Source organism: Mesoplodon bidens, assembly GCF_964165515.1.
Source record: "Mesoplodon bidens genome assembly, chromosome: 18".
Classification (NCBI taxonomy): Eukaryota; Metazoa; Chordata; class Mammalia; order Artiodactyla; family Ziphiidae; genus Mesoplodon; species Mesoplodon bidens.
The window spans coordinates 59,244,682-59,272,358 of NC_138175.1; the positions used below are offsets into that span (position 1 = coordinate 59,244,682).

General features: G+C 47.0%; 2 protein-coding genes across 4 annotated transcripts; one reads left to right on the top strand and one right to left on the bottom strand.

Moving 5' to 3' along the window:
- The first annotated feature begins 550 nt into the window (after nt 1-550).
- Nucleotides 551-10,185, top strand: LOC308605487 (zinc finger protein 772-like). 3 transcript variants are annotated; one of them, XM_081215553.1, is made up of 5 exons: nt 551-901; nt 3,175-3,213; nt 5,267-5,393; nt 5,928-6,510; nt 6,713-6,851. In XM_081215553.1, the coding sequence occupies exons 1-4, from the start codon at nt 887-889 to the stop codon at nt 6,020-6,022; spliced, it is 276 nt and encodes a 91-aa protein (XP_081071679.1). In that variant the 5' UTR covers nt 551-886; the 3' UTR covers nt 6,023-6,510; nt 6,713-6,851. The 3 variants fall into 3 exon arrangements, with proteins under 3 accessions (XP_081071679.1, XP_081071677.1, XP_081071678.1); XM_081215551.1 differs by lacking the exon at nt 5,928-6,510 and having other exon boundaries at nt 559-901; nt 6,713-10,185; XM_081215552.1 differs by lacking the exons at nt 3,175-3,213; nt 5,928-6,510 and having other exon boundaries at nt 560-901; nt 6,713-10,185.
- Nucleotides 10,186-20,754: 10,569 nt separating this feature from the next.
- Nucleotides 20,755-26,976, bottom strand: LOC308605484 (uncharacterized protein). The gene is made up of 3 exons (XM_081215544.1): nt 26,560-26,976; nt 25,089-25,215; nt 20,755-23,126 (listed from the first exon to the last, which is right to left on the bottom strand). Exons 1-3 carry the CDS (start codon nt 26,590-26,592, stop codon nt 21,304-21,306), a joined length of 1,983 nt encoding a protein of 660 aa, XP_081071670.1. The 5' UTR covers nt 26,593-26,976; the 3' UTR covers nt 20,755-21,303.
- Nucleotides 26,977-27,677: the final 701 nt, after the last annotated feature.

The following is a 27,677-nucleotide window of genomic DNA, read 5'->3' on the forward strand; positions in this document are numbered from 1 at the left end:
GTGTCGGTCCCTGAATGGGACAGTGTCACAGGCTTTATGGTTTTTTTGTGAGGGAATCAGAGACACAGCGCCTGGTCCACCTACTTCTGGCTGCCCCACATCCCTCCTCTGTCTTGCCAGGCATGGCCCTGTCTTAAGTCTTTACCTTCTTGACCCTGACCTAACACAGTGAGGCTCATAAATTGAGTCTAAAGCTTCAGCGTCCATGTACTGGAAGATCAACAAGACAATGCTTATTGGACTCCAGCTCAGCATGGATGCACTATGTGTCTGAGCGACAACCCGGTATCATGTGCCCATTTGGTTTTGCCGGTTTGGGGAACATCTGAAATATTAATGTCACTGTACCTCTCTGTGATCAGCACAGACTACATACATTTCAAGGAAATCTGGGTGCGTCCTCTTTAAGAAACGTGAAACCCCGGCCTGTGCTCACAGCCTCTGTACTTCCCAGCAACCCTCCGGGTGAGGCGGACCATTTCTCTGAAAGTTGGGGGTCACCGCCTCTTGCCGGGGACGGGAGCGTTGTGAACTACATTACCCTGAAGGCACTGCGCCGCGCGTCAGGGGCACTGGACCAATGAAGACTCGGGCAGAGGTACTTCCGTTCTGGAGGACGGCGTTTGGGCGGGCCTTCCGGCGTGGATCGCCGGCGACATTTTGTAAACTCGGATCTGTTCACTGGTGGTGAGGTTGAGGACGCTGGTCCAGTCCGAGATCAGGGAACCAGGAAGCTGCTGTGCCCGCTGCTCTGAGGCAGCTCTGAGGCGGGTCTGAGGCTCGGCGTGGGCGCCATCCAGGCTGACTCTGTTGCGGGTCCGGGACGGGGGCCGCCGTGCCCGGGCCCCACCTTCGCACACAGACTCCCTTGGCGGCGGCCGCGCTGATGGGTCCGATTCAGGTAAATGCTGCACCCTCAGGGCCCTCCCCCAACTCTTCTCATTCTGCACTGTTTCTGATCTTACCAATTTTTTCTTACGCGTGTCCTATATTTATATTTATTCGTGCCCCCAAACCTTGGTTTTCCGAACTTTAAAATAATGACCTGCGTGGAGAAAAATTGCACAGAACTTACACATGCAGTTGAATAAGCAGCTCTAAAATTAGTATCTGTTAAGCGCTGAGGTCAAAAAATGCTACCCCAGAAACCGCCAGTGGGGTCCTTCAAAACAATTATACCCATCCCTCAGAAGTTAAGGTATTGTCTGTTGTTTAAAGTAAGCGTTTCCTTGCTTTTCTTGATAGTTTTGCCAACTATGTGGAAAATATTCGACGGCTGTAGTTTAGTTCCAGTCGCTTGTTTTAAAACTTAACTAATGGAATCATATAAGTATTATGATGTGTTTTTCTTCATTTGCACAATATGGTGTGACCTTACCCATGTTTTTCATGCAGGGTATCTTCCTTTTTGTGTAGTATTCTGTAGATATGAATACATGAGTAAAATGTACGTTTTCCTGTTGAAGGCCTTTTTTTGCCTATGGTTTTTTGTTTGGGTTTTGTTTGGTTTTTTTATTTTCCGGTTTGCTTTCTGTATCTATAAGCACTAGTACTGTAGTCATACTTGCAGTGTGTTCTGGAGTATATAAAGCACACATCTGTCTAGTTTATATGTTAAATTTTTTATTGTATTTAAATTAACGTTTCCACTTACTCATCTTGTTTTGCTCCGTGTTACTAATTTTAACTTAGTTCTTTGAATGAAAATTATACTTAAACTATTTCATAGTTATATTTTGACACACACTTATGCCTTACATAAACTTACTTTTTTTTTTTTTTTTTTTTTTTGCGGTATGTGGGCCTCTCACTGTTGTGGCCTCTCCCGTTGCGGAGCACAGGCTCCGGACGCGCAGGCTCAGCGGCCATGGCTCACGGGCCCAGCTGCTCCGCGGCATGTGGGATCTTCCCGGACCGGGGCACGAACCCATGTCCCCTGCATCGGCAGGCGGACTCTCAACCACTGCGCCACCAGGGAAGCCCCATAAACTTACTTTTTTACAGTCTGCACACACACAGAGGCTTTTCGTGTTTTAAGAGATTGTGCTCTTCCACTAATATTTATTTTACTGTTAAATCATCTTCCTCTGGTGATCTTGTAAGAGAAAATGATTAAAATATTTTGTTAAAATACTTGTTTTAAGGGGGCTGAAAAGAATCATTGTAAGGATAAAAAGTCATAATGCTTCGAAACCCTAGCAGGATAGTAAGAGCTCAAGAAGATATTTCCATGTCTCTATAATGAGGATGGAATAGAGGTCAGGTCCTATATCTTGTTTCCTTTCTCTTAAGTTTAAAGACTCCAAAATGAGGTCCAGTTATCCCCAACGGCTGGAGGCCAGGCACCTTTACTGATTCTAGGAACAACCCCTTTATCAGAGATTCATTTTGAATGCATAGTCAGAAAATGGTGGTTCTGTTCTCTTCCACAGGAGAGAAAAGCATGTAGGAAATTACAGATAATCTGTCTGAATATTTATGGAAAAGTTAACACCAAAGAATATGGATAAGTATTAAAAGTACATATTCCTAAATTATACTATACAATGTTACAGTAATTTCAAATCAGAATTTAATCTATGGATTATGTAAGCTGGAATTTTATATAAAACAATAATTTTTAATATAACCAGAGTAAAATTTGAAAAGGAAGTATAAGAACTCCTGGCCGCCTGTTAGGGCCAGCTACAAGCTATGGGAAGAGAAAAATCTGTTATTGGCAAGGGACAAACAGATAGAAAAAGGGAAACAAATGGAAGTGTCAGAAACAGACCTGTACATAAAATGAGACTAAGTTTTGATATTTGTGGCTCAGGGCTTTAACAGTGCTTTATGACCTGCCAACACCACTTCCTCACCAACACGATCCCTTCTTCTTCTGGCTCACTGGGCTCCAGTCACACCATCCTTGTAGATGCTGCTCAAACACACCAGGCATGGCTCTGATAGAGAGGCTTTTCACCTTTTTGTCCCACTTCTGGAAAGCCTTTTCTCAAGTTATCCATGTGACTTTATGGCACAACTCTATAACATTTTCTGCCCTCTTTTACATGCTTTAATTTTCCCTTGAACATTTATCTTTGACTTCAGTATTAAACGGTTCACTCATTAATCTTCTTTTTCGTCTATACTGCTGATGGGAATTAAAGTTACATGGCCCTGCTCTTCCCACAGGTTCCACACTCAGCAGAACCACTTATGGACACTGCACTGGTGAGTGTCAGGTGTCCTGGAACTCTTTTGCTGCCACCCTTCCTGGCCTTGGTATCTCAAGACCCTAGAGAAACCCTCAGCCCAGGTTTCTAAGTCCAGGCCAGAGGTTATATGGACAGATACCCATTTTTGGCAGCCAGTGGACTGAGATGTGAAAGGTTGTCTTAGGTACAGGGGTTAGTATGTACAAATGCTTGGGGATGAGAGTGAGATGGGAGTGTTCTAGGACTTCTAGGTCTCTGTTACTGTCTGGTGAGGATGGAGAGCGAGGGGGCCGGAGTCAGGCCTAGAGTGGTACTTTGAGAAGCTGCACCTAGGATGGTACTCTGAGAAGTCTGTTCTGAGAGTGACGGCAGCCATGGTACATTTGAAACAGAGGAGAAAAGTGATTTCACTTAGGATGTAACAGGCTACCCCTGGGTGCAGAGCGCAGAACAGACTGAGGGAGAGGACGACACGGAGATAATCAAGGAGGCTGTGGCAAGGAGGCTGTGGCAGTCGTCCAGATAAGCACTGGTTGTGGCTGGACAGGGTGGGTGGATGTGGAGGTAGGAGAAACACTTGGCATCTGGATTTGCTTTTAAAGTAGGGGCTGACCAGATTTTCTAAGGTGGAGGGATCACAGATGACTCCAGAGTTTTTTCCCTTTGCATCTGGAAGTGTGGAAGTACCATCAGACTGAGGTGCAGAAGTCAGTGGTAGGAGTCCTTTTTTTTTTTCTTTGCGGTACGCGGGCCTCTCACTGCTGTGGCCTCTCCCGTGGCGGAGCACAGGCTCCAGACACGCAGGCTCAGCGGCCATGGCTCACGGGCCCAGCCGCTCTGCCGCATGCGGGATCTTTCCGGACCAGGGCACGAACCCATGTCCCCTGCATCGGCAGGCGGACTCTCAGCCACCAGGGAAGCCCGGTAGGAGTCCTTTTTAGTGAGAGTATTATGATTTGGGTTTTGGCCCTGTTGAGTCTCAGCTGTTTCAGTGACTCCCAAGTATAGGAGACAAGGGGACGGCTGAACATGCAGATCTAGAGTGCTGGGGAGGCTTCAGGATGCCATTAGGGGACAAGGGAAGAGAGGGGGGCTGTCACAAAGACAGATAAGAAGAGTGGTCATCAGTGGGAAGGTGGGGGGTGGAGGGAAAGTCCAGCAGGTGGCTCAGGTTTTTATGGGGGAGCGGCCATGAAATGGATGAATTGATGCAGAGGGAAAGCAGAATGGAGGTGAAGTGATAGAGAAGTCAGGCTGCTGTTATTTCTCCTCCTGTGCACTCACCAGGCTTCTGTGGTGGAACTCGGGGAGTTTCTGTCACAGTGTCAGATGAGTTTACCTAAGGTGTATCAAGTGGGTGTGGATTTTGAATGGGTGTTATATGGACAAGGTTCTAATTGGTGAAGAGACATAGTGAGGAATACAGAAGTGGAACCAGACCAGGGGTATTTAGATCTGCATGTTTTGACTGAGGTTAAAGTCAGGAACAAGGCCTGGTGGGGAGCCTTCAGAACAGGGCTGGGGAACCGCCAGTGGAGAGTTGGGGTACGGTGGGATCCTGTTGCATTGGCAGGAACTTTCTGATGCCGTGTGCAGAGCGTATGTGAGGAGGCAGGAGACATGCCAGTTTTGTGGGCCGGGTGGTGGTGATGGGGATCAGCTGTATGAGGAGTTAGTTAGCCAGTGAGTAATATGCATGTGGGGAAGGTGTGTGACCAAATTGCCCCAGGGCCCTCATACCAGGAGTTTAAGAGAGGACGATGAGCCCAAGTTTGTTTGTGTCTAGGTAACGTGATCCTGGGGACTCAGGCTGTGTTGTCTCGCAGGAGAGGGAGGGGGCCCTGCATACCAGGTCCACAGCTTAGATGGCATCTATCTGTCCACTTGCCTGCTGCTGCTGAGAGTTGTACCTCGTGCTCAAGGAAATATGAAGAGTTATTCGGTACCAGTGCCCTCTGAGTTAGGGAGCTGGGGAGGATGATGAACCCAGAGTGAGTATGGGTTACGGGTACTTATGGGGTCCTGGGGAGAGAGGCTGCTTATGGAGACATCTGTCCCTGTCATCACAGGGTTCTGTGACCTTTGAGGACGTGGCTGTGTACTTTTCCCAGGAGGAATGGAGGCTTCTTGATGAGGCCCAGAGATTCCTGTACCGTGATGTCATGCTGGAGACCTTTGCACTTGTTGCATCATTGGGTAAGGCCCTCACACCTATCCCAGCATCCTGGGCAGGTCTCTGCCTTTCCCCTTTTTTCCAAAGGCAAGTCTGTTTTTTCACAGTTAGACAGTGGGCACATCTCTGTTACTGCTTCCCTCTCATCTGTGTTGTCGGTGCCAAGGCTGAGTGTGTATATGACCTCCTTTCACAAGTAGCCCTAATGCCAAGTGCTCTGAAGTTTTTTCAGGGAAGGTTTTCTGTGTCAAATGACTTGGAATTAGTCCAGCGGGTTCCATTAGTCTCAGCCACTCCCTGCTAAGTGGACTGCAGACCCATACACCACTGTGCTCCAGGCTCTGCCCTTTTCTGGCTGTCATTTCCTGGGGCCTGACTCTACCAGGAATTGTTCCGACCCGACATGGTCACTGTTTGTGGGGTCCACCTGGCTGTTGCTGTGATACTCTCCTCAAAGATTCAATATGTGATACTGTTTTTTTTTCCTGAGATTGTTTTGGAATTGATTGCCCTTGTGGGCCAGTGCTGACCACTCACCTGTCCTGTCTTTCCCTTAGGACTTGCATTTTCTAGGTCGCATGTTGTCCAAGTGGAGCTGGGAGGAGAACCCTGGGTACATGACAGAGTGGACATGACTCCAGGCACAACATGAGGGGCTCAAAGTGAGCCTGGGTCTGGTGATTGGCATCAGGGGAAGGATGTGATATTATGGTTGGAGTCAAGTCACATCAGGAACATGTCCTGTGCCCAGCACTGTTTTGGTGCCAAGGACAGTGACTGTGTACCTCATTTCTATCTTTCCTACCCATTCTTGACACTTTACTCCTTTTGTCACATCTACCCTGACTTCGAACCCAGGATTATCCCTCGCTTCTCTGTCTTCCACTCCGCATTGGTCCTCTCCATCCTCACTCCTCTGTGCTTTTCAGTATTGGCCTACACTTAACATGTCATGAGTTCTGCACCTATCCTCAAGATAGTCCTTGAACAGCAGCTACTCAGTGACAATCGGATTTTCCTGGGCCTGGACACAGCTTTCCATACAGCAACCAAGGCCCTGGTGAAAACCGTTCCTGGAGGAGTGAGTTGTGGACCCCAGCTCCTCCGTGTGCTCCACCCCATCCTTGTGTCTTTTGCCTGGTGAGTCCTCCCTGTTCTGTGACGTGGAGAGGCCCAGTCTTGCACAGCTGCCCTTTCTTTACCTGCCCCTAGCTCCCTTGTCCTGAAAACAGTCCCATGGATTATTTCCTTGGTATGTCAGACACATATTTGATATTTGTGATGGGGCCGCCTCCTTCTACCAAAATCTACATGAAGTTCATCCATATGTCTGTGCTTTCAGGTTGTTGGCATGGAGCAGAGGTCAAGGAGACATCTTCTGAGCAGAAAGTTTCTGTAGAAGTGCCACGAATAAATACTTCAAAGACAGACCTGTCCACCCAGGAGGCCTATCCCTGGGAGAGGTGTAGCCTGGACTTGGAAGGTGGTTTGCATTTAGCTGAGGACCTCAGAACAAACCCTGGCCAGAAACTGTGTGGGTCAGGTGTGAAATTTCACCAGCACAGTGGAAAGAAACTCTTTAGAAGAGATGTGGGTAAGGCCTTTATGAACAGCCACACAGTCCATGCATCCAAGAAGCCTTCCACATGTCAGGAGGCTGGGAAGAATTTCCCTGGTAGCTCTAGCCTTCTCCAGCACCAGGTCACTCCACAAAAGGACGCCAAATGTGTGGAAGCCTTTCACAATGAACAAAGGCACTATAAGTGCAGTGAATGTGGTAAAGCCTTCTGCCGCAAGTACAGGCTTGCTCAGCACCAGAGAGTCCACACTGGAGAGAGGCCTTATGAATGCAGTGAATGTGGGAAAACCTTCAGCTATAAACACATACTTATTCAGCACCAGAGAGTCCACACTGGAGAAAGGCCTTATGAGTGCAGGGAATGCGGGAAAGCTTTTAGCAACAAACCCACACTTGTTCGGCACCAGCGAATTCACACTGGAGAAAGGCCTTATGAGTGTAGTGAATGTGGGAAGTTCTTTAGCCAAAGCTCCAGCCTCAGTGAACATCAGAGAATTCACACTGGATCACGGCCTTATAAATGCAGTGAATGTGGGAAATTCTTTACCTCCAACTCCAACCTAATTAAACACCGGCGAGTTCACACGGGCACAAGGCCTTATGAGTGCAGCGAATGTGGGAAGTTCTTTAACCAAAGTCCCAGCCTCATTAAACATCAGAGAATCCACACTGGTGAACGGCCATATGAATGCAGTGAATGTGGGAAACTTTTTAGCCAAAGCTCTACGCTCATTAAGCACCAGAGAGTTCACACTGGAGCAAGGCCTTATAAATGCATTGAATGTGGGAAACTTTTTAGCCAAAGCTTCGGCCTCACTCAACACCAGAGAATTCACACTGGAGAAAGACCATATGAGGGCACTGAATGTGGAGAATTCTTTAGCCAAAGCACCCAACTTACTCAACACCAAAAAGTTCGCACTACAGAGAGGCCTCTTGAGTGTAGCAAATGTGGAAAAATCTTTAGTCAAAGGTCTGCTCTGACTGAGCACCAGAAACTTCACAGCCCAGAGAGACCCTTTGAGTGCAGCGAATGTAGGAAAGCTTTCAGCCGAAGGTCCAACCTCATTCGTCACCAGAAAGTTCCTAATGCAGAAAGGCCTTCAAATGGTACGAGAGCAGCGAACGCGCTGTCTCCTTAGTTAATACATCATACTGAATAGGCTCTGTGAGGGAGCCATCAAGTGGAAGTTGAATGCCGTACATCTGAACAGCCCTGGTGTGTAGGTTGCCTGTGAGTACCAGGTTCGTAGGAAGCTTTTCAGGAGCTACGCTCTACTTTCTAACCTGTGCAGGGCCCTTGCCAGACTAATGTCAGTGTGAGCTTCTGTGGTAAAACTCATCTTACCTCTACCAAGCGGCAGCCGCCTCCGTGTGATCAGGGTAGGTAGACCTCTGTGCTCGCATCCTGTGGAGGGAAGCGTGAGTGGCCTGAGCACTTGGGTGTTGTCCTTCTCTTGTGTCTAACTGATCAGGCCATGGATTTAACCAGCTTTGACCAAGGTGACCCAGTCTGGGTTCTGCTGGTGGCTTACAGAGGGTTACCTTTTTCAGGGGCATTATTTCATGTCATACTCCGGATGGATTTTTCTAGCTCTATGTCACCTGTCTGGGAAATCTGTATACCTCAGTGTGGATAGTATCATGGCAGAGAATAGTTTTCATTGCAGTTTGTGTCGAATTTGCATTGTTGTCCAAGGCCTCCTGCAGGGCTTTGTGGGAATAATGTTGTGACCTGGATATCAGAATTTTTGGTGGGTCCTGACGTCACCCTGAGATGAGGACAGTTGTGAGAACCACCAGTGTTTTTTGGAGCAGCATGAGTTCTCTTTTTCACAGAGGATGTCACATCATACTCCCAGTACTGTTCAAGAGAAGTTCTCTAGGTCCAACTGGAAAAGAGCCATGGAGTCATAATGTCCACAACGTGGTGGGCTGGTGTTGCTGAGCGTTAGTTTACAGACATTAGGTGGGAACCATATTTGGTACAGAAACGCTCAGGGAATTAATAGGGAGTGAGAGACAAGCGAACAAGTAGGGATGAGCCTTTTCTAAAGCTGCATCCAGTAAAGCAACTGTACTTTGATAAAAAGAAAAACTGCTGTAATTTGGAATCTTTAGGAAAATAAAAAAGTTGCATTCACAAATGTACAGGGATTATGGCCATTTAGGATAAAGTTTTTGCAGAAATCCTTAGGTACAGGGCTGTTTCTCTTCTCCTGAGGTCCAAGTCAGTGTCAGACTGAATACTGTAAAGGTTTCAGGATCCCATAGCATCTCCAAATTGTTTATCTCAAGGCCGTTGCTGCACAGTGAAAAAAAAAAATAAGGAAGGGAGAAATCGTGTAGTCCTGGCATGTTGTTTTTATGACTTAGGAAGAGGTCCTGGATAACTCAAGTAGAAACACCTTTCATTGCTATAAAGATGGGTGTCTTTATTGCTACTGTGACAGTCCCTCCCATGAGACAAGAAGAGGTTATGGAGTTAACGTGTTGGTTTCCAGAGTTCTACTTTTCCAAAAAGGAGATTCAGATTTTTATGTGAAGCCAATTTTTAGTAAAACTTAATCGAGCTATATATATAGTTGGTATGCACTGAACGGAATATACTTAAAATGTATAGCTTGGTAAGTTTTAGTATGTGTAAAATCACAACCATCATTATAATAACAAACATCCATCAGTTCCATATCTACCTTCTGACATCTCTCCATGGGCTCCCAGGCAACTACTGTTGACTTTCTTTCACATTCGATTAGTTAATGTTTTCTAGAGTTTTAATATCATTGGAATCTTAATGTGTTTACTTTTGTATTTGCCTTTTTCTCTCATGGTGCATAATTATCTTGAGAATCATCCAAGTTGCTGATGTGAATAGTTCTGTTTTTTTTCTTTTTGCCATGCCACAAGGCTTGTGGGATCTTAGTTCCCCGACCGGGGACTGAACCCAGGCCCTGAGTGGTGAAAGCACGGAGTCCTAACCACTGGACCACTAGGGAATTCCCTAATAGTTTATTGTTTTAATTCCTGAAAAATACACTGTTTGGATATACCACCCTTTGGTTGTTTATCCATTCATCTGTTAAATGAGGGGGTTTTGTGGTTTGTTTCTGTTTTGGCTATCACAGATAAGCTTATTATGAACGTACATAAAATCCTTTATATGGGGGCTTCCCTGGTGGTGCAGTGGTTGAGAGTCCACCTGCCGATGCAGGGGACACGGGTTCGTGCCCCGATCCGGGAAGATCCCACATGCCATGGAGCAGTTGGGCCCGTGAGCCATGGCCGCTGAGCCTGCGCGTCCGGAGCCTGTGCTCCGCGACGGGAGAGGCCGGAGCAGTGAGAGGCCCGCGTACCGCAAAAAAAAAAAAAAAAAAAAAAAAAAATCCTTTATATGAATATATGGTTTCATATTCTAAAGTGAATGACTGTACCCTTTTGCATTCCCATCAGTGGTATGGGAGCATTCAAGTTCCCCTATATTCTTCACCTGCACTTGGCTGTTATATTATATATGTATTAAATATTAACCTGTTTTAAAAGTGTGTAGAGTTATCTTACTGTGGTCTGTTGGCATTTCCCTAATGGTTCATCATGTTGAACATTTTTAATGTGTTCATTTGCCAGCTGTGTATCTCAGATGTTCACAGTAGTTATTTTCCAACTGGTAGTGAATGTTGGTTGATACTTCCCTTTTTATAATAACTAAGAAGACAATAAACGATATGTGTTAGAACTTGACTTTTCTGAAGTTACTTTGCTGGGTGGGATGTTTGTGCTATTCCCAATGTACAGTCCTCATTAACTTATTCTCCATTACTTTTTTTTTAAATTGATTTTTGGCTGGGTGAGTCTTCGCCGCTGCATGCGGGCTTTCTCTAGTTGCGGCGCATGGGGGCTGCTCTTCATTGCAGTGCGCAGGCTTCTCATTGCGGTGGCTTCTCTCACTGCGTAGCACAGGTTCTAGGCACGCAGGCTTCAGTAGTTGTGGCTCATGGCCTCTAGAGCACAGGCTCAGTAGTTGTGGCACATGGGCTTAGTTGCTCTGTGGCATGTGGCATCTTCCCGGACCAGAGCTTGAACCCGTGTCCCCTGCATTGGCATGCGGATTCTCAACCACTGCACCACCAGGGAAGCCCCGTTACTTTCTTAAGTCTAGACAAGTAATAAAACAAAGAATCGACCCTTGGTTGTAGTGTTTGCCAACTTCCCTGGTACAAATACTCCAACTGTGGCAATTTCAAGCTGTGAACATGAGGTTGTTACCAAACCGGGTAGCATTTCCAGAGGTGCACAAGCCAAACACTGAGACACCAAGGTTTGTGGGAGAGAAAAAATTCATTCACAGGGCAGCCAAGGGAGGAGACAGGAGAGCAAGCCTGAGATCCACCTCCCTGGAGTTGTGGTCCTTGAGTTATTTATGGGATAAAGACACAGGGTGGTCTTAGGTGTGGGGAAATGTGAAAGGGTGTGAGAAAAGGTGAGGTGATCGGTGTGTGCGGATGTATCTGCATTACATGCTTCTTCATGCGATGCATGTTCAGAAATAGTCACTTTGCACGATCTGAGGGTGGAGTTTTTGGCCATCTGATGTCCAAAGGGCATTCATTGAACACTTGTGCAGGCCAAATTTTACGGGTTGGTAATTACAATCAGTCTTAACTAGCTCCAAGTGTGTAAGAGCTGACTCTTAAGTTCCTAAAAAACAACTGGGGGGACTTCCCTGGTGGTGCAGTGGTTAAGAATCTGCCTGCCGGGCTTCCCTGGTGGCGCAGTGGTTGAGAGTCTACCTGCCGATGCAGGGGACACAGGTTCAAGCCCTGGTCCGGGAGGATCCCACATGACCTGGAGCAACTAAGCCCGCGCGCCTAGAGTCCGTGCTGTGCAATGAGAGAAGCCACTGCAATGAGAAGCCGATGCACCACAACGAGTAGCCCCCGCTCACCACAAGTAGAGAAAGCCTGCATGCAGCAACAAAGACCCAACGCAGCCAAAAAATAAAAATAAAAAACAACTGGGGCTCCCTTTACTCTAGTGACCCATACATCAGAGGTGTGATTTACAGGGGTCGTTAGGGAGTCTTGTGATATTACTCAGACCATATGAAGCTTGGAGCATATGCAACTAAAGAGAAAAAAAAACTAAAACAAGCTTAATCGGTGGAGGCAGTTTACAAGCAGAGGGGTTTTGGCAAGCTGTTCCCTTATGTGTAGTTCTATAAGACAAACTCAAGGATTTCTGTTACTCACCAGCTTCTGTCAACCCTATGGGGCATGGTTTCAAGGTCGCCCAGTGTGGACCTGGGAAGATGTGAAGTAGCACACCATTACAGTCTGTTTTATCCATAAAGAACACTGAGAACATAGGTTAGGGTAAAATGTAAAAGAACTCCGAAGGGACAAGTTTTGAGTATTTTCACTTGACCCGCGTAAAGGATGACATCACAGGCCTGAGTTGTCCACTCTATTCATTCCAAAGAAATGTGTGGCACTTACTTGCCCAACTCCTGCGAGACAATCTCCAAGCTCTTGATACATTCACTAATAAAAGTGTCTATTTACCTGGTCCTTCGGTTGTGCTAGGCAGTTTATGCTAGTACTGTGATTTATGGTGGGGGGGGTCCTTAGGTCTCTGTATCAGTTTGACATTTGGAGAAGCTAGAGAGTAAGGTCAGCCACACGGGTGTCCCAAACAAACGTGGACACCACCAAGGCTTGTGTGAGGTTCCCTGGTTAGCAGTCCTGCATGTGTGCTGTCGTACATCAGTGCTGTGAGACCGAAGCGAGGGGGCAACTGGAACCTGGCAATGCGGTGTCCTATAGCACCATCTTCCTTTGCTGCTTTTCATCTGTATCCTTTCGCTGTAATAAACTGTAGCTACTGAGCTTAACTTTCTTTAACTTTCTTTCACCTGTAACAGATATGTTTCTCTAGAACTGTTTTTTTGGGGGGGGCTGCTTGGGTCTTTGTTGCTACTCGCGGGCTTTCTCTAGTTGCAGCGAGCTACTCTTCGTTGCGGTGCGTGGGCTTCTCATTGTGGTGGCTTCTCGTGGAGCACGGGCTGTAGGCGCGGGCTTCAGTCGTAGAGCCAGTGATGGTGTCCCATCCAGTGACCGACACATATTTCTTACTCCACATTTTGATATGTATTCAGTTCTTTTTTATTTACTTATTTATTATAGAAATTTATTTATTTATATAATTTATGGCTGTGTTGGGTCTTGTTGCTGCGCGCGGGCTTTCTCTAGTTGCAGTGAGTGGGAGCTACTCTTCGTTGCAGTGCAGGGGCTTCTCATTGTCGTGGCTTCTCTTGTTGCAGAGCACGGGCTCTAGGCGTGCAGGCTTCAGTAGTTGTGGCACACGGGCTCAGTAGTTGTGGCTCGTGGGCTCTAGAGCGCAGGCTCAGTACTTGTGGCACACGGGCTTAGTTGTTCTGCAGCATGTGGGATCTTCCCGGTCCAGGGCTCGAACCCGTGTCCCCTGCATTGGCAGGCGGATTCTTAACCACTACATCACCAGGGAAGCCCTCTAGAACTATTTTTCCCAATTTCATTGAGTAACTACATAATCACTGTTAGTAACTTTTTGTAATATTCATTTCAAGTATTTTTCAGAGATAATTTCAACTCCCTATGCATTCACTGTTGCTGCAATTTCAGGTGACCTGATAAATCAGTTCCCATCAAGGAGATGGGATCATGGAATCCCAAACCTTTGTCTCCCGAGTAGGATGCCCCCTTTGTACCCAGGCTTCGAAGGTTAGAAGGTCACAAGCTATCTTGGCAGGAAATGACATGTGATAATTCGCTCTCCTTTACGGATAGGTTTCAATCCTTAAATATGCCTGTTTCTGAAAGTATGCTGATTCCTGAACGCCAGATTTACCAAAAGCTCATATGAGACCTGCTCTGGCTTTTTTTGAGGTGACTGCCTGACAATTAGAACTCTCCCCTACAGGCAGGCAAACAGGAAGTTCCCTTCTTTTGTTGTTGAATTAGATACCAAGTTCAATTCACTGTTAGTTCACAAGTTTGCAAACCTTTCAATGGTTCAACCTGTTAAAACTTAGTTATGAGTTTGGACTTGTGACAAACTGATACACATGTGAGATTGAAAAGGCAATATTTTCTATTCTTGCTGAACTTGCTGTTATATTTTGTATATACTGAATACAAAAATGCAAAATGCAAATGTAAATTTTGTGATGAATTTCCTGAAGAGTGGATATTCACTAAATGTGGTAAAAGTCCTCTCTGAGGTCTTTGTATGATACGCAGTTCATTCAAAATTGAAAATGATGGACAGCTTACTAACAGTTAAGCATGAGAGATGTATGATTTCCTCAACTAGTGTCAAAGCAAGTGAAAAAATAATTTTTAAGACAAATTCAGATTAAGAAGGTAAAATAGGGCTTCCCTGGTGGCGCAGTGCTTGAGAGTCCGCCTGCCGATGCAGGGGACACGGGTTCGTGCCCCGGACAGGGAAGATCCCACATGCCACGGAGCGGCTGGGCCCATAAGCCATGGCCGCTGAGCCTGCGCATCTGGAGCCTGTGCTCTGCAATGGGAGAGGCCACAACAGTGAGGGGCCCGCATACTGCAAAAAAAAAAAAAAAAAAAAAGAAGGTAAAATAGTAATAGAAGTTGTAAGGAGCTTCCACACTGAGTATCATCAGTCCTCCAGCTCACACTACTGTTGATCCTGTGTCTCACTAATCAACGTTCAGTGGACAAAAGGAACAAGATAAACTGGATGTATCCACTGTAGAAGCTATGTTACAACCTATTAGGTTTATTGTGGAAGTCCCACTGAGATACTGTCTGCACTGCCTGTCACCGCAGATCCCAGCCTTCCACCAGGTGCAGTACCCACAGATGTCCCTTGTGCCTTGCTGCTGAAGGGCAACTTGAGTCCGTGAAGACGTGGTAAGTCAGTAGGTCTAAACTCTGCTCTGTGTTGAGTTTCATGGCTTTTCGTTCTCAGTTTGACACCTGGATTTTGTTGTTAGTTCCCTGTTGTTTGAGATACTTGGTGGATCAGGCCATTCCTTTTCATACCTTTTTTGATGTCCTTTGAGTTATGTTTTTTGGCTTTTTTTTTTCCTGGGCTGTCTGGACCACACAGGGAAGTCCTGTGTGCCTGTGTTTCTGAATAGCATAACTATCCTAAGGATGATTTGGGCCTTCAGTGGCCACTCTGGGGGACACTTGATTTGAACAAAAGGGTTAATTTGAAAGACACCTTTAAAAATAAAGGAAATAAGAGTTCTCAGGCCCAATGGATAGTATTTTTTCTTAGTATGCAGAGGACTCCAAATTAAATTCTGAAATAAAAGTTACAGCACTAGGGCTTCCCTGGTGGCGCAGTGGTTGAGAATCTGCCTGCCAATGCAGGGGACATGGGTTCGAGCCCTGGTCCGGGAAGATCCCACATGCCGCGGAGCAACTGGGCCCGTGAGCCACAACTACTGAGCCTGCACATCTGGAGCCTGTGCTCCGCAACAAGAGAGGCCGCAATAGTGAGAGGCCCACGCACCACAATGAAGAGTGGCCCCCACTCGCCACAACCAGAGAAAGCCCTCACACAGAAATGAAGACCCAACACAGCCAAAAATAGATACACATAAAAAAAAAACTTTAAAAAGTTACATCACTAAAAGATTCTTTGGCCAAAACTAATGAGCAAGTCGACAAACTTCAGCAGGAACAAAGTAGACTCATTCCCCTGTAAATCCACCCTCTCCTTGTCCTGCAGTAGCCTCCCACATCCAGCGCTCCCACCCCCTTATCCTTCTGATCTCTCTCCTTAGCACCTCTCCCCCTACTCTCTCCCTTGCTCAGACCCCCTACTGTAACCGAGCAAAAGCCAAACTGACATGGAGTGTTTGCAGCTAAGTAAGAGTTTGTTGCAGGGCACCAATCAAGGGAGTGGGAGACAAGTCTGACACCCACTGCAATTGGGTCTTTGAGTTGTGGGGTTTTAGAGGGGAGGAACAAAGAAGCTGGAGTCAAATATCTTGTGACCTTTCTTAATCATAGTTTCAGGAATAAGGATGCCTATGGTTTACAAGTCTCTGGTCTGGTGGTCCATGACCAGTAAAGATCGATTGTATAGTAATTTAATCATTAAAACAAAAATATTTTTAAACTATAGGAGATTTTCAGACAGACTAGAAAAAATTCCTAATTTCAACAGTTGGGAGTTAAAGAGGTGCTGATGTTAAGAGCAGCTGTTTCATGTCATTTTACCAATGGTGTTAAACGTGAAGGTGGAGACCTAATTCAAAAATAGAACTTGGAATAATTAGCCCTGGGACATCCCTGGTGGTCCAGTGGTAAAGAATCCGCCTTACAATGCAGGGGATGCGGGTTCGATCCCTGGTCAGGGAACTAAGATCCCACATGCCACGGGGCAACTAAGCCCGCATGCCAAAACTACTAAGCCCACGCGCCTCAACGAAGATCCCGTGTGTGCCACAACTGAAGACCTGACGCAGCCAAAAATAAATAAAATAAAAAAAGAATAATTATCCCCTTTTGAACTATAAAACCTGGCAGCTCATATTTACAAGACAGGATCTGAAGAAAACGTGTCCTTGCAGACCAGCAGGGGTTACGGGGCCCACGTCCCAACCAACCACCTATTGAAAAGGACACTTGTAAATACTGTCAATAGAAGAGAAACGGGAAAAAAGGGTCTCCCATCTTATGAAGAAAAACCAAGTTATTTCAAATAACTCACAGATTTTCCCCATTTCAACAGTAACACTTGGACCATTGACTGAAAAATCACAAGCTTTCCTCCTGCTCTGTGATACCATCCCTGTAAATTTAATAGAAAGAGACTTACTAAACTACACACTGCTAATTATCCTATGGGTAAAAGGAGAAATTACAAGGGAAATTTTAAAAACAAATATTTTGAACTAGATGAAGATAAAAATGCTACATATAAAAATTGATGTGGGAACTTCCCTGGTGGCACAGTGGTTAAGACTCCGCGCCCCCAATGCAGGGAGCCCAGGTTCGATCCCTGGTCAGGGAACTAGATCGCACATGCATGCCACAACTAAGAGTTCACATGCCACAACTAAGGAGCCCGTGAGGTGCAACTAAGGAGCCTACCTGTTGCAACTAAGACCCGGTGCAACCAAATAAATAATTAAATATTTTTTTTAAAAAACCCCAAATCTACAAACCCATTATCATTCATCTATATAGATGTAAAATACATTAACAAAATATCAGAACACTGTCTTGGCAACATACACAAAGGATAATACAACGTGATCTGGGGGATTTGTCCCAGGAAATGCAAGGTTGGCTTAACATCTGAATATCAATTAGTGGAATAAACCATAAAATAAAAGACAATAAGAACCCCCACACAGCCACACGATTAGTATCTCAATAAATGGAAAAAACTGGAACAGAGAGTGTAGAAATAGATCCACACAAATACATTCAAGTGGTCTTTGAAAAGGGAACAAAGGAAAAGGAATGGAGAAAGAAGTCTTTTCAACAAATGGGCTTTAAAAAGTGATCCAGGGACTTCCCTGGTGGTCCAGTGGTTAAGACTCCACGTTCCCAGGGACTTCCCTGGTGGCACAGTGGTTAAGAATCCTCCTGCCAATGCAGGGGACACAGAGTCGAGCCCTGGTCTGAGAAGATCCCACATACCGTGGTGCAACTAAGCCCGTGCACCGTAACTGCTGAGCCTGCGCTCTAGAGCCCATGAGCCATAACTGCTGAGCCCATGTGCCACAGCTACTGAAGCCAGTGCGCCTCGAGCCTGTGCTCCACAACAAGAGAAACCACCACAATGAGAAGCCCCCGCACCGCAATGAAGAGTAGCCCCCACTCGCCAGAACTAGAGAAAGCCTGCACGCAGCAATGAAGACCTAATGCAGACAAAAATATAAATAAATACATTTATTTAAAAAAAAAAAGACTCCATGCTCCCAATGCAGGGGCTCTGGTAGGGGAACTAAGATCTCACATACCCCAACTGAGCCTGTGCATCGCAACTAGAGAAGCCCGCACACCACAGTGAAGACCCAGCGAGCCAAAATAAAAGTAATTAATTTTAAAAAATGCTAAGAGATAGTAAAATAGGTAATAAATTATGTATTCTGTTTATAAAATAAATAAACAATAAAAAAGTGATCCAGGGAATTCCCTGGTGGTCCAGTGGTTAGGGCTCCATTTCCACTGCAGGGGGCATGGGTTTGATACGTGGTAGGGGAACTAAGATCCCGTAAACTGTGCAGCACAGCCAAAAAAAAAAGTGACCCAGACACACATCTTATACCTTTTACAAATATTTTCTCAAAACTATAAAACACCTCGAAGATAACACAGGAGACAATGTAAGTTACCTTGGGTTTAGCAATCACTTTTTAGATACAACACCAAAAACACAATACATGAAAGAAAAACTTAGTAATCTGGACTTGACTAAAATTTAAAATTTCTGCTCTGCAAAAGACACTTAAAAGAATATGAAGAGGGACTTCCCTGGTGGTCCAGTGATAAAGAATCTGCCTTCCAATGCAGGGGACATGGGTTCGATCCCTGGTCGGGGAACTATCCCACATGCCACGGGGCAACTAAGCCCGCATGCCACAACAACTGAGCTCACGCACCTCAACGAGAGAGCCCGCGTGCTGCAAACTACAGAGCCCACGCACCCTGGAGCCCACATGCCACAACTAAACAGAGAAAACCTACATGCCACAACTAGAGAGAAGCCCACGCACCACAATGAAGAACCTGTGCGCCGCCACAAAAGATCCCACATGCCGCAACTAAGACCTGATGTGCTCCCCCCCAAAAAAGCTAGCCATCAAAGGCTTGTTTAAAAAAAAAGAATATGGAGATATTCATCATATATCATTAGGGAACTGCAAATGAAAGCAACAATATACTATTACTACACACCTATGTGAATGGCAAAAATCCAAAACACTGACATCAAATGCTGACGAGGATATGGAGCAACAGGACCACTCACCCACTGCTGGTGGGAGTGCAGAATGATAGCCACTTTGGAAGAGAGTTTCTTACAAAACTAAACATACTCTTACTATATGACCCAGTAAATCATGCTCCTTGGCTTGAACCCAAACGAATTGAAAACTTATACCCACACAAAACCTACACACAATGCATAATGCAGGTTTATTGATAAGTGCCAAAACTTGGAAGCAATCAAGATGTCCCTCAGTCAGTGAATGGATAAACAAACTGTGGTATAGCCATACAATGGAATCTTATTCAGTAATACCTTATACACAAATCTTCATAGGAGTTTTATTTCTAACAGCCAAAAATTGGAAACAACCCCAACATCCACTAACAGGTGAACAGATAAAAAACAAATGTGGTATATCTATACAATGGAATAATTCTCAGCAATACAAATGAACAACTGATACATGCAACAAATGGATTAATCTCAAAATAGTTACAGTTAGTGAAAAATGCCAGAGTCCCACTCCCCAGAAAGTATATACCATATGACTGTGTTTATATGAAATACTAGAAAGTGCTTGCTATTACTTGTGAATTGTGAGAAAGGGGGTTAGAAAGGACTGGAAGGAAAAGATTATAAAGTGACACAGGAATATTTAGGTTGTGTGGGATATCTCCATTATCTTGACGGTGTGGTCTCATCAGTATATACACACATGGTGAAACATAACACGTTTTACACTTTACATATATTCATTTTATTTCATGTCACAATACCTCAATAAAGATGTTAAGAACTAAATATTTCCCATAAAAATCCATATTTACCATTCCTCTTGGAAAGTCACATCTGGCAACGGTTCTGGTTCCAGCATATCCCGTCTCCCCCCAGTTTAGGGGGATGAGTCCTGCCTCAGTATCAGCAATGAGGTCCACGTCCACTTCAGTCACTAGGAATGCTGGCTGGGTCAGAGAAGCCCGATCCCTGGATCTCCCTTTTGTCAGTGCTGGGGTTCCTACCTGTGCCTGTGATGGCCATAACGTCAACAGCCCAGGGAGGTATAGAAATCCGCAAACCTTTAGATTATCTACTGTGACAGTGTGTCGGCCACAGGAGACTCAGACGTCTGAAGGTCCTGAGGATTTCTGTACCGTTCATGCCATACAGCCAAAATCGCATGGACATTTACAGATGCTTCCGTTAGAATAGGCACACATCCTCTCACTAGACACAGTCATCCCCACTCCATTATCTCAGTGTTTCTATGCCAACTATGATTCCCATGTTGCCCTAAAAGGCTAAAGCCTTCCAGTCAATGATACTTGCCTATGGGATTCTGGACATCAGGGACTGGCTCCTGTACAGGCCCAGGAGACAGAAATCCCTCAAAAGTGCTGGGGAATATGGGACATTCCCTAGGAACAAAGGACCCAATTCATGTTGCCTCCACAAGCACTGGAGATTTCCACACCAACTGTGCCCTCCTCAGAATGAACTCTGGGCTCACAGGAAATCCTGACTTCTAGGCCACAGGATTAGGTGCACAAAGCTCTTCAGTCTTTTCTAGCAAGCCTTGGGCAACAATGCAAACTAGGAGAAACTAGACTGAGAGGTGTTCTCTGCCATCCTACTGTTCCTTCTGAGGCACATAAAGTTGGGCCAAAAAAACGTGTTCCTCCCTTCAGGCTGGCGAAACCCAATTTATTCTCAATCCATTAGACACAGTGAACTGACCTCCCAAGAGTAAAAACTGCCACAGAAGGCTTTTATCACTGCACAAACCAGAGTAGCATGGGGCAGGGAGTTCCAAAGTTGGGTGACTCAAAAGCAGGATAAATAAGTCACAGCTATCATGTTACAGTCAACACTGTCAAGGAAGAAGGGAAATCTTGTCTGGTAATCACCAGCAGGTTCCAGTTCAGATCCTTTCGGCCAGAGATAGATCATGGTCACTCAGCACCCCGTCACGTGGAAGGAACTGAGGATCTTCAATACACTCAGAACATTCACAATCCCCTAGAGGGATCAGGAGAGACACCACAGGGGTCCACCTTTCCTGAGCATGTTGGAGTAACTGACAGACACTGTGGGAACGTAACAGCAATGAGATGGCTTCCACCACAGGCACTGGCAGTGACACAACTGTCAAGAGCCCTGGACAGTTGAGGAAGTGCAATGCACCTCATGAGAGCTTCTCACCTACGTGGTACTTATCGGGAATCTCCCCGGGGTGGATGTACAATTGTACAAGGCAGACCTGCTGGCTGCCTCACAAAGGGCACTCACAGAGATCTTCTCTGGTGTGAGTCCTAATACCTTGAGCAAGGATACAGCACATTTTCTGCATTCATAAGGGCTTCTCTAGTGTGAACTTTCTGCTGCTAAACAAGTGTAACAGATGCAGCTAAAGGGCCACCAAAGATGTTGCATTCATGAGGCCCTTCGCCAGTGTGAACTTTCTGGTGCCGAACAAGATGGGAGCTTCTGCTATAGGCTTTCCCACATTCACTGCACACATAAGGCTTCTCTCCAGTGTGAACCCTCTGGTGAAGGATGAGGCTAGAGTTGAGGCTAAAGAATTTTCCACATTCACTGCACTCATAAGGCCTTGCTCCAGTGTGGACTTTCTTGTGCTGAACAAGGTGGGAGCTACTAATGTAGGCTTTCCCACATTCACTACACACATAAGGCCTTGCTCCACTGTGAACCCTCTGGTGTAGAATGAGGCTGGAGTTGTGGCTAAAGCATTTCCCACATTCACTGCATTCATAAGGCTTCACTCCAGTGTGAATTCTCTGATGCACAATGAGGTTGTAGCTATGGCTAAAGAATTTTCCACATTCGCCACACTCATAAGGCCTTTCTCCGGTGTGGATTTTCTGGTGTTGTACAAGCGTGTCTTTACGGCTGAAGGCCTTTCCACACTCGCTGCACTCATAAGGCCTTGCTCCAGTGTGAATTATCTGGTGCTGAACAAGTGTGTCTTTGCAGCCAAAAGCCTTCCCACATTTGCCACACACATAAGACCTTGCTCCTGTGTGAACTCTCCTATGTTTAATGAGGCTGGAGTTATGGCTAAAGAATTTTCCACATTCCATGCACTCGTAAGGCCTTGCCCCAGTGTGAATTCTCCAGTGCTCAATAAGGTGAGAGCTTTGGCTAAAGAATTTCCCACATTCACTGCACTCATAAGGCCTTTCTCCAGTGTGAATTCTCTGGTGCTGCACAAGGTGGGAGCTTCTGCTGTAGGCTTTTCCACATTCACTGCAGTCATAAGACCTTTCTCCAGTGTGAACTCTCTGGTGCTGAACAAGCGTGTTTTTGCGGCTAAAAGCTTTTCCACATTCGCTGCACTCATAAGGCCTTTCTCCGGTGTGAATTCTCTGGTGCTGAACAAGGTGGGAGCTTCTGCTGTAAGCTTTTCCACATTCACTGCATGTATACTGTCGTTTTCCAGTGTGAAATTTCTGGTGGGTTTTTAGGTGAGACAGGTGAATGAAGGCCTTTCCACACTCCTTACACACATGTGAAATTTCTCCACTATGAATTTTATTGTGATGAATAAGAGCCGATTTCTCCTTGGACAGATTTCCACATGGTAGGCACCTAAAAGCTCGCACTTCAGCCTGAATTATCTGGTTGTCAAGGAGAGTGAAGGTGTTCAGGAAGGCTTTCCCATTGTCACTGCAATTGAGAAGCATCAGTTCATCATGGTCTCCCTGGTGTCGCCCGAGTCTGGAGCTTTGTGGAAAGGGCTCCATGAACTCAGCCCTTCTGCACGGACTTATTCCATTGTGAGTACTCTGGTGCTGGAAGAGGCCAGAGCTATCCGGCAAGTCCATCCGTTCCTCCCTGCAAGTAAAAGGTCTCCCTAACATGTGGACAGCACAGTTCTTCACAAGTAAGGCCCCATCATCATCACTTCTGACTGGATTCTTCCCATTATATTGCTTCTGATGCTGATAAAAGTTTTCACTGAACAGGAATCCTCGCCCACAGGGGTCACATGTGTACCGTTTCTGTGCAGGGCATGATCCCTGGTGTTCAGCCAGGTGCAAAATGTCTTTCAAGAGTGGGTCACATATCTCACGCGGGTGGGCTTTCTGGATAAATGGACATGACTCAGGAGTCCTGACCTCTGATACTCCTACAAAAACGCTCTGCTCAGAAGGAGCCTCCTCACTGTTTGATTCACACCAACAACCTGAAAGCAAAGAAATGCTAGTGAAGGACGTTGACTTTGGTGGGAAGCAGCAACTCCATCACATATGTATGTGTGACACACCAATGAATGAGTCCACTGGCTTTTGGCAGGATGAGGGAGCCAGGATCAGGGTGAGGAAGGGCCCATTGTCAGTCCAGGGCCTCTAAACGTCACAGTACGGAGGAACTCTAACGCTGGGTTAAGACACAATGATCGTGGACAGTACCGGAAGTAGAGGCGAGGTCTCCAACTCACTCCTCTACAAAAGGGTTTCAGCAGGGCCTCAGCTGCTGGTGTCAGGTGAGCTCTGTGCAGAAGGCTGTATTCAAGCCCAGGAAAATCTGATTGCAAGTAAGTAGCTGGTTCTTAAGGACTACGTACGGATATGTGCACAACTCATGACACATTACAGTAGCCAATGTTGCAGAGCAATGCGGACGGGGAAGAGGAGAATGAGTGAGAGACATGGAGGCCAGAGAGGTGGGGAAACAGCCAAAGGATGGAAAACAGAAGAGAAACGTCAAGTGCCAAGTATGGAGAAGGAAAGGGAGAAGTGAGGTACTGCTATGTGCCTTGGCAAGAAAACACTGGTGAACACAAAGCAGGTTGACAGTACGAATATGAACTCAGCCCTAAGATGGCTCTCTTTCAGCTCCCATGCGGCAGGGCCAGGCCGTCTCTGGCCTCTCTCACTGTGGCTGGAGTCAGGGCTCCCTGTCAGGCACCTGGGGCTTCCCGCCCCTCTCCACCTGGGCAACTACATAGGATCCGGAAGATGGAAGTTGTATAAAAAAAAAAAAAAAAAAAAAAAAAAAAAAACACACACATAGGGGAAACTAACACAACATTATGAATCAACTATACTCCAAGAGAAAACAAACAAAACATAGAGCAGATGAATGGCCTAGACAGACCCATCCCACACAAAAAAGAAAATGTTAAAAAAAAAAAACCTGAAGGAGGATTTGGCGGAACATCCCTGTGCCTTCCACAAGCAGTGACCATGTCAGTACCTACAATTCCTGGCATAGTCATGCCCCAGGAAATCTCAGCCAGAAGATGGGGGCAGAACATGGGCAAAGAGGCATCACGGATCTGGAAGTGCCCAAGCCAGGCAGAATCTGTGAAGCAGACTAAAAGGGCCCTGAACTCCTAACCCGATCCTGAAAGGCTTTGGGCAGAGGTGTCGGGACTGCTCAGCGAGGGAGGGGACACCACACACGGCCCAGCCTCGGCACCCACAGCGCCTACTCTGGGAACCAAAGAAGGGAAGGAGAAGAGTCAGTGATCTGGCTGGACTGAAAGAACTGCCCCAAGGGAAGTGGGGGAAAAGCAAACCCCAAGGACACTGGAGCGGGCATGAGGGCCTGTGGAAGGCAGCCTCTCCGATGGCCCCCAAGAATGCCTACCTCCCAGTATTCCTGCCTCTGTGTAGGCCGCTTCCCTTGACCGCAGGCGGGACTGATTGACCCATTTCTAAGGAACAGAACAGGGCAAAAATGATGGGATCATTTTCTCCAGGTCAGGTTAGAAAAAGAACAGCTATCATCGTGGACATTCTCTCTTGCTCCGTTGCTCAGAGAAGGCACCTTCCACGTTACGAGGTGCACTACAGAAAGGCCACCATGACAAGGAACCGAGGGAGGCCTCTGACCAACAGCCAGTGAGGAACTAATGCTCACGGGTCAACAAGCCGCAAGAAACTACATCTTGGAAACACAAAACATGAGTGAGTTTGTAAGTGGATTCTTCCCAAGAATGGCCTTCGGATGAGAACACAGGTTTGGCTGACAGCTTGACTGAAACCTCATGAGAGACCCTGAGCCAAAAGCACCCAGGTAAGCTGTGACGAGCGAGGTTCCTGATACACTGAAAGTTACATAACGCATTTTAATTGTTTTAAGTCGCTAACTTTTGGAGTAATTTGCCATGTACCAACAGATAACTGAAACAGGGACTTACCCAGCGAGGCCACAAGTGCAAAGTTCTCCAGCATCACGTCACGGTACAGAAGTCTCTGAGCTTCCTCAAGGAGCTCCCACTCCTCCCAGCAGAAGTACACAAATACATCCTCGAAGGTCACACAGCCCTGCCACGAAGGGGACATTGAGCTCACAGACAACAGGACTCCCCAATCTACCCATTAACCTACCCACCCGCTGGTCCCTATCCTCCCCAGCTGCCCAATTCAGAGGCGATACTAGGCCTTAACACCACTATTGCCTGCTCTGTCCTGTCCCTCTGATCGCTGTGTGCAGCCCAGAACAGAACCAGACACCTGAGCAGATATATTAATATATTATGTAAGCTATGGGTCTTGCATGAGGGGCACCAAACACTCTCCTGCTGGCATCCTCCAGAACATGCCTCCCAGACACAACTTTGTGTTGTGTCAGTCCACATCAGTCCACACTCCTCCCAACATGTACATCACTCTGAAACACACCTTCGTCATATCGGGACCACACCCCATTAACACTGACAACCTTCTGATCCACACCATATGCACCTCCAAGGCAACCCCCACTCCTGAAGCCACTCTGCATACAGTATCCAGGAAGTACTCATATGTCTTTATGCCAGGCACCACTGCCACCCAGGTGCCTAAGGATTCCCAACTCAACCTTACCTCCAAGCATTTGCACATGCTGTTCCTGTGTCTAATACACCCTTCCAGTCCTCATCCTATTGGCTGCCAGAAGCAGGAGGCTCTTCACATAACTCTCGATCTAGATTTAGGATGCTGGGCTTGGAAGGACCCCTCCTTTAAAGCCCCCAGACTCAAGTGCAGGGGGCGGGACAGGTGAAGAGTCCCAGAATCTCACTATGTCTCATCAGAAAATCTCCAACGACCCTAGCTTAAAAACTATACAAAATCCATACACCTCTCTAACCTCCACTGCCACCACTCTGGTCCACCCACCATCAACACCACCGGGACTATTGCCGTAGACTCCATCCTGGTCTCCCTGCCCACCCTCAGGCTTCCCCAATCTTTCTACTCCGCTACAAGAGGAAGCCTGTTAACACCTATGTCAGATCACCTCCCTTCTCTGTTACAAACCTTCCATGGCTCCCGCCACCATCAGAAAAGAGGCCCAGCTCCTCAGGCTGCCATTCCAGGCCTGATTCCTGACTGCCGGCTCTCTATTCTCACCAAACATAACAGAGACCTGCGGTTTCCTGAACACTCCTAATTCATTCTCACCTCCAAGTGTTTGTACCAGTTGGCTCCTGGGCCTTGGAAACCATTTCACGCCTCACCCCGTCAACACTGGGAATGGGAACCTCGCCACATATCCACCGTCAAGGACCGCCCTTCACCGCCTTGATACTCAAGAGAAGGGAGCGATGAAGGCGAAGTGCTGAAAGCCCTAGAACACACCATCCCCTACACCTGAGGCGGTGACGGCTTGAGGGACCCTCCACTCACCTGAGCTCGGTCCCTAAGCGCCGCGGCCGCCATGGGATCCTCTGAGCAGAACCGGGTCGAGAAGCTGGTGACTGGAGCAGGCTCTGCGGGAGCAGCCGAACCCCCACCCCACACTGGGCGGAGTGGCCTCGGGACGACTGTCGCACTCAGAGCCCCAGGCTCCCCCTTGTAAAAAGGCGCTCAGGCTCAGGGTGCCGCCTCCGGAAGCGGACGAGGACGGAGGGCGGGTGCGAAGGCCTCGGAACGAGCGCAGCCCCGGCCGACACCTCCGCGCAAGGCGGCCCGTCCCACGACGGGGACCATGGATCCTAACAACGGCGCGGAGGGAGGTCCTATCCTTTCTACTGTCCTTCCCTGTTCGCTTCCGAAGAGCCGCACGGAAGGCGGACCCCAGCAAGACCTCCCAGACAACCTCCACAGCCACTCCGGACAGCCCTGGCGCAAGCAGAAGACGTCACGGCCGCGACGCCGGAAGTCCCGCCTCTCCCGGCAAGGGCGGCAGGAAACGCCCATCTTCAGGGCTGTCATTGGCGCAGCGCGGATGCGCCGGGCACAGACTTCTGGGTAAAGGAGTTTGTGTCCTCCTACCAACTAGGTAAGGGGCCCCTTTCCGGCTCTCCTCGACAGCGGTGCGGAGGCAGGTGGAGCGAGAAAGGTCGGGGAGGAATTGGGTTGCGGAGGGCCAGAGCTCCTCTTACAGGCGACGCGTCCAGATCTCCGTGGTCACCTGTGACAACGCCGCGTCCTCCGCCGTCTCCAGCAGGTGGAGCATTCTTTCATCGTGGGAGAACTGCTTCACCTCTCTTGAGTTCTGGGGACTGAGATTTAAATTGAACAATGAATATCCCTCTCTCGTGCAGTCTTCGTTTAAACACATGAAATGTTCCTCTAATTCGTTCATACCCAAATTGGGTCAGCATCACTGTGAACTTACTAAAAATGCAAGTTCTCGGATCCAACCTACACTTTCTGACACACAAACCCCCGCGGGTGGGATCTCTCATTAAAAGTCATGAGCACCTCCCTCCCCCGAAGTTAAACTAAAATGGGAATATAGTACAGACTACCTCATGGGAAGTGAAATGAAAAGAGCTTACCACAAGGCCTGGTGCTAAATA

Excerpts from the sequence above, each read along its gene's own strand:
- LOC308605487 (XM_081215551.1), top strand. Across the intron at positions 3,214-5,266 it reads CACTTATGGACACTGCACTG|GGTTCTGTGACCTTTGAGGA; the intron begins GTGAGTGTCAGG and ends CTGTCATCACAG. Across the intron at positions 5,394-6,712 it reads TGCACTTGTTGCATCATTGG|GTTGTTGGCATGGAGCAGAG; the intron begins GTAAGGCCCTCA and ends CTGTGCTTTCAG.
- LOC308605484 (XM_081215544.1), bottom strand. The coding sequence starts at position 26,592 with ATGGCGGCCGCGGCGCTTAGGGACCGAGCTCAG. Across the intron at positions 25,216-26,559 it reads CGCTTAGGGACCGAGCTCAG|GGCTGTGTGACCTTCGAGGA; the intron begins GTGAGTGGAGGG and ends CCTTCGTGGCAG. Across the intron at positions 23,127-25,088 it reads TGCACTTGTGGCCTCGCTGG|GTTGTTGGTGTGAATCAAAC; the intron begins GTAAGTCCCTGT and ends CTTTGCTTTCAG.